The sequence below is a fragment of the Echiichthys vipera genome, assembly GCF_963691815.1.
Source record: "Echiichthys vipera genome assembly, chromosome: 7".
NCBI lineage: Eukaryota > Metazoa > Chordata > Actinopteri > Perciformes > Trachinidae > Echiichthys > Echiichthys vipera.
In genome coordinates, this window is record NC_139832.1 from 19,454,551 (window position 1) to 19,467,393 (window position 12,843).

General features: G+C 39.7%; 1 protein-coding gene across 1 annotated transcript in view; it reads left to right on the top strand.

The window, feature by feature from the left end:
* The window catches only part of cdh13 (cadherin 13, H-cadherin (heart)), a gene marked incomplete at its 5' end in the record, with an annotated part of 302,811 nt that overhangs the window by 39,308 nt on the left and 250,660 nt on the right, over window positions 1-12,843 (top strand). Inside the window, one exon of the mRNA XM_083916469.1 lies at window positions 8,957-9,070. Within this exon, the coding sequence (XP_083772595.1) occupies window positions 8,957-9,070 (114 nt within the window). The remainder of the gene's footprint in view (window positions 1-8,956; window positions 9,071-12,843) is intronic.

A 12,843-nucleotide genomic window follows, 5' to 3' on the forward strand; every position in this document is an offset into this window, starting at 1 on the left:
GGTTTAATCTAACTTGGATACTGTTTTTATTAGCTTTGGCACTCTTTTTTATGGGCTAAATTAACATTGTATTGACTAAAGTGATTGTTGGGATCTGGGAACGTAGGGATTTTTGCTACAATGAAGTCTGGAGGAATATGAAGCAATTAGAAGATCAGACAAATTGTGACAAATTGTGTTATGACTACCAAGGAGAGATGGTCAAAACTACAAAAATGAGACATAAAGCTGTTTTTTTTTTTTTAATGGAATTGTTCTTGAGGAGGTGCTACAGAATGTTACGCTTGGACAACAAAAAACTTGAACATACAGTTTGATAGTTTGAACATGCAGCACATTATTATCACATTTTAAACCATTTTGTCTTTCATTAAATTTCTGCTGTCATCAAGCTGTATCAAGGGATCTTGATCAAGTATTTTATCTTTCCTTTGGACAAATGCTGTAATGTCTGTTTTCCCTAAAATAGATTTACTTAACTGTTAATTACAGAGCACACACAGTCACAGTGCATGAATTAGGCAAAGGGTAGAGAGAGAAACAAAGATGAAAAAAAAGATTGTCAGAGGAGTGAGGAAGGCATCCTAAAGCTTAAAGAATGATATGAGAGAGAAATAGTCCTCTCAGGGGGCAGGGTGGTTAAAAGCTCTCATTATTTCTATATCAATTAATGTGCTGAAACTCCTCATGCTCTGGGACTCATACATCAGAACATCTATTGTCCCACTCTCTGTCCGTATCCTGTAGTTTCCCCCACACTCCCCCACCCCACACTTCAGCACTGTCTCAAGTGGCCCATCAAACATGATTTCAGAGCTACAGAAGCTTCTAAAGAATCTGTAACTAACTCATGGCATATTTAGAAGCTTGTTTCAATAAACCAATGGTTTGACTTGCAGAATGGCTGCTGACAACACTGACTACACTGGGAAATTGAGCTTTAAATTACATATCTGAGATAGTACTCATGGTTTTTAAGCTGCCTTGATGCCTCTTCCCTGTTTTCAATTATTGGACGAGTTTCTGTTTTTAAATTGTGTTTTAGTAATGAAATCTCTTTGTTATGCTCCTACCAAAGTAAGATTTTGTATTTGCCTAAACCTTGCTTTGTTTCCTCTCTAACGCAGAGCGGAAACATTCCATGGTGAATTTATTGGCATAACTAATGTTATCCTGACAGGAAGTATTGGCTGGTGATAATTGATAGGCACTGTGAGCAAAGGTGGAGAGAATCAGTTTTTAATTCCTCTATGCAAGGTGCTAGTTCGCTGTTGCTAGAGAGAGGCAGCTGATGAATGATTCCTATTATGAGCAAAACCCTGAATTCAAAGAGTAATTTATTCCCCTTTTTGCGACCAATCAATATGTGAATTAATGGAAGAATGCATTTCAATTTAACAAATGCATGCTCCAAGATATGGACTAGTTTGTGCAAATTATTCCATGTTATTTGGTTGTGTTGTACAGAACAACAGTTATGCAGAACATTCCCGTACCTTCAGGGGGAGTATTAAGCCTCTTATCAGTTGTTATATTTGAATGGTGCCTTAGTCCAAAAGCCTATTTATTTTGCTTTTGTTATGTTTATTGCATTTATTTATTTTTTTGCACTCAATGAAATGTAATATTGCATCCCGGGCAAAATCCTCATCCTGAAATGGCAAATAGATTTTCTCTAACCAAGCTTTTAAGGGGGATGACTAAGAAGTGACATGTTGCAACCACGGCACATCTCACATTGAGCAACAAAACACAAATAATCTTCCTCTCTGGGTCTCCATTCCACTCACACTATCTCTCTTTAGCTTGTTCTCTAGCTGTCATTTGTAAATTCTATTTACTGCCTTTGTCTATTGTCTCTCTGTTTTTACTTCTGCTCCTCCATCTTTTGCTGAAATGGTTTAATATATCAGGTAACTTATATGTCGTTTGCTGGCTTTTTTATGAGTGGGAGCAAGTACTGGAGAGGGAATTGGAGTGCTTAACGTCATGTTGATTTACAAAAGCAGCAAAACAAACCTTCTAATTGAAATAATGCTTTTTCTCACATTTCATAAAGACTAAAATCCGTCAATTTTGCAACGAAGAGGACAGCAAAGACAGTTTCAATAGATTGGTTTTAATCAATTTGACTTATAGAAGTCTTAACGTTCCAGACTGTCATCACCAAACAAACAGCCATATTGTGCAATCATCTTATTGCGACCCATATTGACATTTATTGTTAGGCAACGACCTCTAGTAGCCATAGTAATTAGGGCTGGAGCACCCGCTTTACCATAAACCTTGATCTTTACGTAAACGTAACCACATGACAGTTTCACAGTGTTGAATAAAATGGTCATACTATATGTTGTTTAGGGAGTTCGAGGATGTGTTGAAAGGTCAGAGATGTATGGTGTATTCTTCAAATGTTTGATATTGAAAGAGTATCCACTCAAATACCTTTGTTTCTGGCTTGCTGACAAGATGTGCTTCAAAAAAGATATAAATCAACTGAATTAGACAAGCTTATCTCCGTTTATCATTTTAAAGCCTCTCTGTCGTTCATACAGCAATGTGAACGCATATGTTTTCTTTGGCTTGTTGTTAAATGTATAGTGTAAGTTTCGAACTCGTTTGCACTGTTTTTATTGCTTATATATATACTGTAATCAGGGTGTCCTTGAAAGAGAAGAGCTTGTGTTTGAATAAGACATTGCATACAGTATAGAAAAATGCTTTTACACCTGAAGAATGTTATATGAAGACAATTTATCGGACTGAGCATTTGTTGTGCACAATGTTTGTGTAAATATGTTCAATGTACGTCTAATAGGATCAGTTTTGCATGGCCTCATTTTATAATGAGCTTGTTTTGAAACAGTTGTGTTTGGAGTTTTTTCTACTGCACACTGTGCAGGTGCAAGTGTACACACACATATACATTATAATCACTTTGGCACAGTATTAATTAATTCAACTAACTGAATATTTGAAGTAACCATTAGTCATCAGGGTCTCAATGTATTCCAATTGACTAAGATGAAAAGTGTTTATGCTTCCTTAATTATACTCTAACAAAGTATGTCACATTGTGCTGTCAACAACCACACCGAAGGATGTATTATGTAATGCTGACACTATCATATGTGAGCTTGTATTAGGTGTATTAGGATAACTGACTAATTGCATGACCTGGCTGCATATCGGAGTGTTTATTCCACATTGAACAGCTGTACATCCCTGTAACCACTGGCTGGTGCTGGCCTTAATATTATCCATTTCTCACTGTGACACCACTGCATTGTCAGGAATGAGTAATGACACTTCTCAATATAGCATTGAGAGTGAGAATGGCAGAATGGACAAGGACGGGACTTTACTGCCACAGTAACTCTGCATTCAGATGACAATGACAAAAGCTCCATATTTCTCTCCCTCACACACGCAGGGACGCATAATCTTACGCGTTTACTGTATTACAGTATATCTGCATATAAATGCCGTAAACATGCGCTCTTTTCTGACCGGTCAAACATATTCTAATCTTCTTCACAAGACTTTTTCATTGTCATGACACTTTCAACTCAGGACACTGAAATGCCCTAATGATCATTTGAGAGACAGAGAGAGAAGCAAATGTATTAAGGCTGGATCAGGGTTGATGGTGCGGCAGTAATTTATGAACAGGACACATTAAAGATTTATGGCTTCCTTTTCTTACGATGTCACCAAGCTGTAAGAACACTATTTATCACACATGCAGACTGCAGGGAGAGAAAGTGTGAAGAAAAGATATTGATAAGTGAGAGAAAAGAATGAGGGAGAGCTGTTGAGGATGGAACGTAGAATGTCCCATGGCACAACAGGTATTCAGGTGAGTACTTATCCTCATACCTCATCAACATAATAGGGTGATCGATTAATTACTGCAGAAGCAACAAATGAGACGGTTCAACTGGTTTAAAATGTGGTGATCATGCGACAGTTGCGCATGACTGTATTTAGCATTGTGCAATGGAACTCCTTGAGTTTAGGTAACCACACCATGTGGTTAAGTTTAGGCAACCAAAATACGTGGTTAGGGTTGGAACAAAGAAGATCTTTTATTAGCTTAAAATTAGTCACGGACATAATTTGGTGAACTAAAAAAAAGTCACCATTGACTTTTGGTTTCACATGGACACAGCTCTAGTTTCCTGCTTGAAAGTACAGTGTTTGTTTGAACCATCCACCACCCCAACCTTCCTTCTTATACAGTAACTATGGCTTGGTCTCAAATCGCGGTCTGCAGTGAGTGTACTGACTTGTGTGCCCTATGTACTGACATGATCAGTTTACTCAATTACCCCAGCAATTTCTGTCTCAAATCACATACTGCTGCCCTGCACTTATCGGACATGTCTTCTTTTGTTTATTTTGACAAAAGCTTTTCCAACAACTCAGACTCAGCAAACCGCCAAAAATCCTAGTGTACCTCTTTTTACATTCATAAAGTGAATCAGTGTTTACTGTATTTGTTGCCGGTCTGTTGCTCCGTTGTTTCCGCCATTTTCCAGTTTGAATTAAGTCCCGCCTATTCCGCCATATAGACAAATTGGCTGTAATTGAGGGTGTTGAGTGTCCATCGATCCGCACTCAACGGTTTGGCTGTTTGTGTGTGTGGAAAATAAAAAAAATTAAAAAATGTCAATGTTGATCACACAACATGTATAGTTGCGCACACTATGACTTGCACAGGCTAAAGCCAGCCAAAACAAGCACCGCCAGCCCAGAGCTCAGGGCAGAATGCCTATACTTCTGGTATTTTGATTGGTGAAATAGCTGAGTGGTAGAATATTATTTTCCCTTCAGGCAGCTTGTACCTATAACTTTGGGCAGTTACAGGTAAATACACAACTGAGCGGACAAAAAGTTATACGGAGTTCCCCAAGGCTCCATTCTGGGGCCTCTTCTGTTTAATATCTACATGCTGCCACTGGCTCAGATCAAGAAAAACAACAACATATATTACCACAGCTATGCAGATGACACACAAATATACAAAACTATATCACCAGGCGAGTATTCTAGTAGTCTAATACAAGCACTGAGCAGATGCATGAAGCAAATCAACGATTGGATGGAGCAGAATTTTCTCCAATGAAACAAAGAAAAAAACTGAAATTATTGTTTTTGGAGCCAAGGAAGAACGATCAAAAGTCAGCACCCAACTTCAAGCAGTAATGCTAAAAACCACAAACCAAGCCAGAAACCTAGGTGTAATCATGGACTCAGACCTGAACTGAACAGCCACATTAAAACAATTACAAAGTCAGCCGACTATCACCTAAAGAATATATCAAGGATTAAAGGACTTATGTGTCAGCAGGACTTAGAAAAACTTGTCCATGCATTTAGCTTCAGCAGGCTCGACTACTGTAACAGTGTCTTTACAGGTCTCCCTAAAAAGTCCATAAGACAGCTGAAGTAAATCCAGAACGCTGCTGCTCGAGTCCTCACTAAGACCAACAAAGTTGAACATATCACTCCAGTCCTCAGATCTTTACACTGGCTCCATGAATTGATTTCAAAATACATCTGTTGGTTTACTAAGCACTGAATGGTTTAGGACAGAACTAGTCAGAACTAAACATGGAGAGGCAGTGTTCAGTTTTTATGCACCACAAATCACATTATGCCTCTGAACCAAAAATGTCCCTGGATTTTGTCCCAGAAATCTGTTCACCTTAGATTTGGGACACAGCATATGTCACCTCACTCCCTTGTTTGTTCCCTAACAACTGAAGCCACTAAAGTTTGCTGCCTGATGGGGCGTTCACACCAAACGCGATAAACGCGACAGACGCAAATTGAGCGACAACTCTACATTGAAAATCATGTAAATGACGCTCCAGGCGGAGGCAACGCGAATGGGGCGACACGCAAACGAAAGAAGTGTCTGGCACGAATGAAGCATCTTGCGCGTCTGAAGCGATGCAAATAAAGTTAAAAATATTGTACTTTTCTGGCGACATCGTGCCACGACAGCCAATGAGCTTTGAGATTGCGGTAAGCGTCATCAAAGTTCTCCCTGAGACATCTAGGGGCTCAACAAAGCCGCTATTGTTGCAGTCATGGACATAGAAAAAAGGGGGAACACAGTCTGTTCCTGTGGATATGATATAATGGATATGACTTTGAACTGTGGATGGCAAAAATGTGCCTTTAGGCATCCATTTTGCCGGGGGCCTACTCTGCCAGCAGAGTAGGATGAGCCGGGGGTTAGCTTCAGTTAGCTAGCCTCCTCGGCTGCTACATGTGATAGACGCGAATGAAGCGATGATGAAAAATGTGACAAATGTGAGTAAGCGGCGCAATACAAGTGTCTGAAGTAATTGTATTTGCGCCATTCGTGTTTAGTGTGAACACAACATAACAACAAGCGAAAATATAAGACGTTATAAGCTGCTTGCTGTAAGATTGTGTTTTGGGAGAGGACGGTCTGGTTGAACATATTGGTCAGTGCATCTCACTGTACTGATCCACCTGCAGAACATATAGATTTTGAAGTGCCATCACTCCCCCTCCACATTCACTGTATCTCAGCTTGGTGAAGACATGGATTTGACAGCATGATCTATCTTAGCTCTTACCCCTGTCACCAGTCTCATCATGGCACCTCTTTGCCTCCCAGCTCTTCTTCCCCTCCTTTACAAATATCTCAAAGCTGAGACCTGTGCAAGATGGGATTGATGCGCTGATCCCTGGGCTTCAGACTTCAGCCGTATTTTTGCTTGAAAGTCCATCAACACGCTTGTGAACAGGTCACCTACATGTACACACACCACTGACCGTGCTCTTTAGACACAAATGTGTCTCATAATTTCCCACAGCTTTGTGCAGTGTTCTGTTTAACCGTTTCAGGTCCAGTTTTAGATTTCTATCTTTGACATTTGGAAGGTCATCCGCCAGTGGGTTTGATAACATTGCCCATATCAGAGACTTTGATTTGTTCTGGTTGGGTTGTGTTTTAGATTACTGAGTCATTGTGTTCTCTCTGACCTCTATAGTTCGGGAGGGATGGATGGGTGAGGCGGTTAGTGGTGAGAGTGTTTGCTGTTGCCCTCTCTGTCTGAGCGTTGGCACTGTGCTGTAAACAAATGGCTCAGTTTTCCCCTCCTACCTGTTCTTTTTTCGTCATTCTGACAGGGGTGAGAGTCCCTGTCAGCCAAGAACAGGAGTGTGAACAGTAAACACGCAAACAGTCCCCTGTACACACACACACACACACACACACACACACACACACACACACACACACACACACACACACACGCACACTACCACCGCATCCGAGAGCACTGCACATTGTCAATAAAGGGTTGTACAGGCTATAGGCTATATAAAGATGAAGGACAAAAGAGACTATTTGCATTGCAAATGAAACCACAATAACCTCTAGTCAGTATTTTCCCTTTCATATTGAAACTGTGTTGTCACTTTAACCAGGGCTTCATGGCAGGGCTTGTTGCTGTATTGTTTCTTTCACTCTCTTTGTTCTATCATTTAAGCAGCACAATACATTTGTGGACAAACAATTGTGGTTACATGATGAAGATCAGTTCATTGTTAAGAAGGTTCTCTGTAAAAATCAAACTGGATAGGATCCCTTCTTGCTGTCAAAAATAATGTTGAAGTGTTTTTTTTTTTGGTTATATTTTTTTTGTTTTGTTTTTTTACAGAAAATGTGATACATGCTGTAATGTGTCCTGGCAGGGTAAAGAGAGACAAGGTAAACAAACTCACACAGGAAATTGTAGCTTACAAGTCATGGGCATTGTTAGCAGTAATGATAAGCACTTAATGATAAGTACCATAGTAGCATCTGAGTAGACTGAAATAACATTAACTCAACTTTATTGACAACCAGCACACAGCGCTGGTTCAGAAAATGTCACTGAACACACATGAACAGAAAGTAAAAGTTTTTTTTTTTTCTTGTTTCATTTGGGCAGCCTCAGGTTGAACATCTGACATCTGTTTTTTTATACCATAGCTTTGGTACTTTCGATACTATCTATTGTAGATATCTCTTTTCATCCCTGTTGAAATATGTGCTATTGAAAAATATACTTTGACTTTTGACAACCTTAACCTGACAAAATTATGCTAAAACAATGAAAACCAGCAGTTCAAAGTTTCTGGGGCTTCCCTAGGGAGGTGTTCCAGGCACGTCCAGCTGGGAGGAGGCCTCAGGGAAGACCCAGGACTAGGTGGAGAGATTATAACCTCTCTGTGTGTGTGTGTGCGTGTGTGCGTGTGTGCGTGCGTGCGTGCGTGTGTGCGTGCGTGCTAGTGACAACTTTATTTTCATCAATATCCAAGCACAGGGGACCTACAGTCACTGTATCAGTTTTTTAAAGTGAATAAGAGAGGAGGAAATCTCTCTTATACAGTAACAACCACATCTTTGTTGACAGCAGCACAAGGTTGGAAGATGATATTAGATTATGCTATTGTACTCTCAAGAGCAAAAATTATATTTCAGGGTGGGTCCTTCTGCACGAACAGCATGATTGGATTGCCAAAACCTTGTCAAATCTCGTTTCTTGAGTTTTATCATCTCCTTTTGTCTTGGTTGTGCTTCCTTTAATGCTTTGTTGTTGTTTTCACTACCCTCCGTTGTCCTTATTTAACATACGGGCTGAATTTATTACATTTTGAAGCTTGTTTTTAACTTTTATTCTCAACCTTTTTAACTGCACACTTTAACTGCACACGATTTTTTTTGCTGCATGTGTGTGTGTGTTTGAGGGTTATGGCTAACATGATGCTGACAAGTAATTTTGGACAAGGTAAGGTTGGTGTAAGAATTAGAAGGGATGTCACCACATGGGGGAACGCTTCACAATGTGGCTTGGCAAGACATAACATGTAAAATGATTGTTATTTAAAAGTTTAACAATGTATTCTCTTTTATTTTGTGTTTTAGGATAGCCTGGATGCTGGCCAGACGCTGCCATTCAGATCTAAGAGATCCCTGCTGGTTCCCCCTATGATCGTAACTGAGAACCAGAGAGCTCCCTTCCCCAGGATCATTGGCAGGGTAAGAAACACATAGTCCTATCATAAACTCAGGTAGGCTTTAACAGCATCCAAGTTTTACATGAGAACTATTTCATGACAACAAAAAAAGCTCAACCCTAATGGAGAGAATTTCCTAAGGATCAAAGATTCAATATGTGCATTATTTAAAGTTTCGGAAAATATTATTTTTATGACTTTTTACAATGGTGTTATTCAGCCCCAAAAAGGAATATATGGTGTTCTCCTTAATCTGTTATACAGCTCCGTAGACAATTTATGGGTTAATATAAAAATGGTGACTGTAGCTATATAGAGGAATATAAGAAAATGAAAACTACTGTCACATCAAATCAAAGACACGCATCAAATGGGTCATTCAAGTCATTGCCAAGTGCTGTTAAACTATTTGTACAAAAAAAAAACAGTTTGCTCACCATCTTGAACAGACTCCTTATTCCTGCTTGAATAAAAAGTTCCACAAAATGTTTTATATAACCTCCTCAAACTGAAAACACTGGCCCAATCTGAAGGAATTCTCAATTTTTGGGTGAAGAAGGGTGGTGTGAACCTTAATAACTGGTTCATTAGGAACATATTAGTGCTTGGTAACCTGTTTCATGAAGTGTTGCAGGTGATGATGAAACAATTATCTCAGGCTTGCATAGCGATGCTTTATTATCATTTGAGAGTGTTAAATATCAGGAACTGTGGCTACAATTATAATCTCTTTGTGAGGACTTTTCATAGCATAATTTTATGCCTGTCCCTCATCTGTATTTTTGTTGATTTAATTGTCATCTTTTTATCTCCTTTTATGATACTATATGTGTCTTGGACCCTTTTTTGTCATGAGAACTCTGATGATTTTAAATTAACATCTGATGTATTGAATGAATTTAACAGCAGAGTTAAATTAACTAGTTGGATTAAAATAAACAATTTCATATACACGCATTCAGTTTGTCAGGGACTGCATATTTAAGGTAGAAAAAGCTGCTAGTGGGAAACAAAAGTTCTCAATGGGGACAGACTTGTTTATACAATTTACCAAATTGGAGTTTGTCAAGAGAAAATATAATTCTATTAGGCTATAAGATCAGTTTCTTTGCAATTCTGAAGTTTTATCAGCCCTGAGGTCATTGGGACTCCCAGTAGATGCTGAAAGCTGTAAAAATACGTGAATCTCAGTTTTGTATGTATTCAGATATCATGTTAAATTCTCAGAGGGGCAATTTTCTGCATGGTTTTCTAAAGCATGCTACTTTATTTTGATAATGTATTCATTGTTTTTTCACTGAATGAGGATTCTACTTGTCCAGCCTGACATGTGTGAAACAGGCCAAAGAAGACACAAGGCAGCTTTTTATTTAGGTGGCAGATTAATAATTGTTTTTTATTACGATACCCATGGAAGTCCTCCAATAGCTCTTTAGTTAATTTCCTGTTGAAAGAAACTGCATCGTTTAATTTTATATGGTGAGAAGTCTGTGCAGCTGGTAAATTGGATCAGCTGAGTAATCTTAGAAGAAATGGTCAACTAACAACCATACATTTTGGACCCTGTGGGGTTTACATTTATCTTACTCTGTGTTACGAAGCTTTGATGTATCTCTAAGTGTCAAAAAGCTTTCTTGTAGATATGACTGGGCACTCCGCGATAAACCACATCTCTCAATGCCCTCACAGACTTTCATAAAAAAGGTATTCCATACTGAGCCCTGCACATAATAGATAATTGTACCCTGGAGAGCACGGCCACAGCACAAAGCCTGGGGCCTCCAGCTCACACCAGCACTGAACTCAACAAGGTCATTTTGAAGCAACTGGAGGGCTTGGACATACTGGGTTGACAGTGGGATATGTGAGTGTGCATTTGTCAAACTGTCTGTGTTATTTTTTGGGGACAACCATGTAGTCCACATGGGGTTCTGCAGAGTCCTTACCTGGTGAACTGCAGGGAGATAACAGACATAGTCAGCAGATAGGTTTGGTCCATAGTCAAATTATCTCTACAGTAAGGTAGCAACCTGCAGATATACCCATCGCAATACTCTTATATATTCAAACATACATGACATGACTTATCTTTAATCTCTACCTTCATTTTAGCCCCCTAACATTCCCCCTCTTCTCTCAACTTCCCAGTCACAAATCACATCCATCCTCTTTTCATCTCTGTATTCCTCTATCCTTCTTCCCTCCCTCCACAGTAAGCTTTGCATGAGAAGACAGGCTAATTCCGGCTATTTTACCAATATGTCGGCAACTTGGCAAAATTGATTTTCCACACCGATAACTTTCCTCTTCTTAAGCAACCTACCATTTCCATATGGCAGCCATTAATTTTTTATGCCCCCCCCCCCTCTCCATGAGATGAGCAGTAGGAAGCAAGGGAGAGGTGAGATTGCAAAAGGCTAAGGTTTGACAGCGTGCATGCATATGTGAGGAGTGTGTGTTTGTGCTGGAGGGATGAGGGTGGATTGGCGGTCAGCGGGACTCACAGGGGAAGGGTAAGAACCTTGTTGTTTATGTCACACCTCCTGCTAGCTGCGGAATTGTTTTGATACAGAGGTCTCTCCCCTGCCCTCCCCTGGGACCCGTAAATAGCTTACAACAACTCACACAGCAGCTGGAGCATGCAATGAAACTGATATGCTTAAATTTCTCTCTTAGTTCATGCCGCTTCAGTCGCTGCTGATAGGACCAATTTTTTTAGGCTGCTTGAGTATTCAGGAGGATACCTCAATACCATGTCCCAAGAGGATGCCTCATTCCAATCAACATTGCTCATCAGGCACGTATTCTGAAAAGGTTTGTCAGGCTTCCTCTGGGATCCGAAGTTTGAGGCCTGTATGTTCACTAGCGCCGTTCTCTGGCTAAACATAATGAGAATGTGCACATTAGAGACTTTCCCTGGCTGTGCCGGCTGACTTCTTGTCTGAATTTTTGCATAAACTGGCATACACATAACCGACTGATCCTGTTGATGGCAACCTATGGATACAATACTGATAATACAAGGAGTAATTCAAGTGTGTTTGTGTAAGATGCATTACTCATTTGATGGCCTTTTATTTTGTAATGTAATAGTCTGTATTGCGTTTCCTGCAATACCCAATGTGGCAAATTCACCTCCCCGCCCAGAGCTGTTCCTAAAGGCTTGGCCCTTTACATCAAATGTCCACCTTTGATCATATAAGTATGTAATTACCTAAATATATATTGTGGCAGTGAGTCATTTGTTATCTTCCCAGAGCTGTATGTTATGAGTGTAGGAAGCAAACGGGAAATGTCTGAAACTTTAGCTGGATTACTCATGTTTGTGGAAAGTTTAGGATCTCACTTTACTTTTTAATAATGTCAATGTCAGATTTTTCTGACAAATGTTTGGTTGTCTAATGACAAGCATCTGTCTCCAAGTTTGAACAGTCTTTCCTTCTTCTCATGGAGGTTTCAAATTGAGATTCTCCCAATGTGAAGAAAACAAGGATTCTATTAAATCTTGTGGCAGGCCAATCACAGGTGATGACCAAAGTCGGATGGGTTGAAAAATGGCTGTCAGCCCCTCTTTCTTTGATGAATATGTTTGTGTTTGTTGACATGTTTCAGGTGCACAGTTCCAGGAGCCGTACAGTACAATTCCTGTAAGCTATACCTGTATAGGGCTTGGTCCCAATTTTTAACATAGGCGGTGCAGTGTGCTTCATAGTGATGAGTGAAGTTGGCCATTTTCTGAACTGAAATCGAACATGTTGCTCAGAAGGTGCACTGAAACACATCAGATCAGATGTC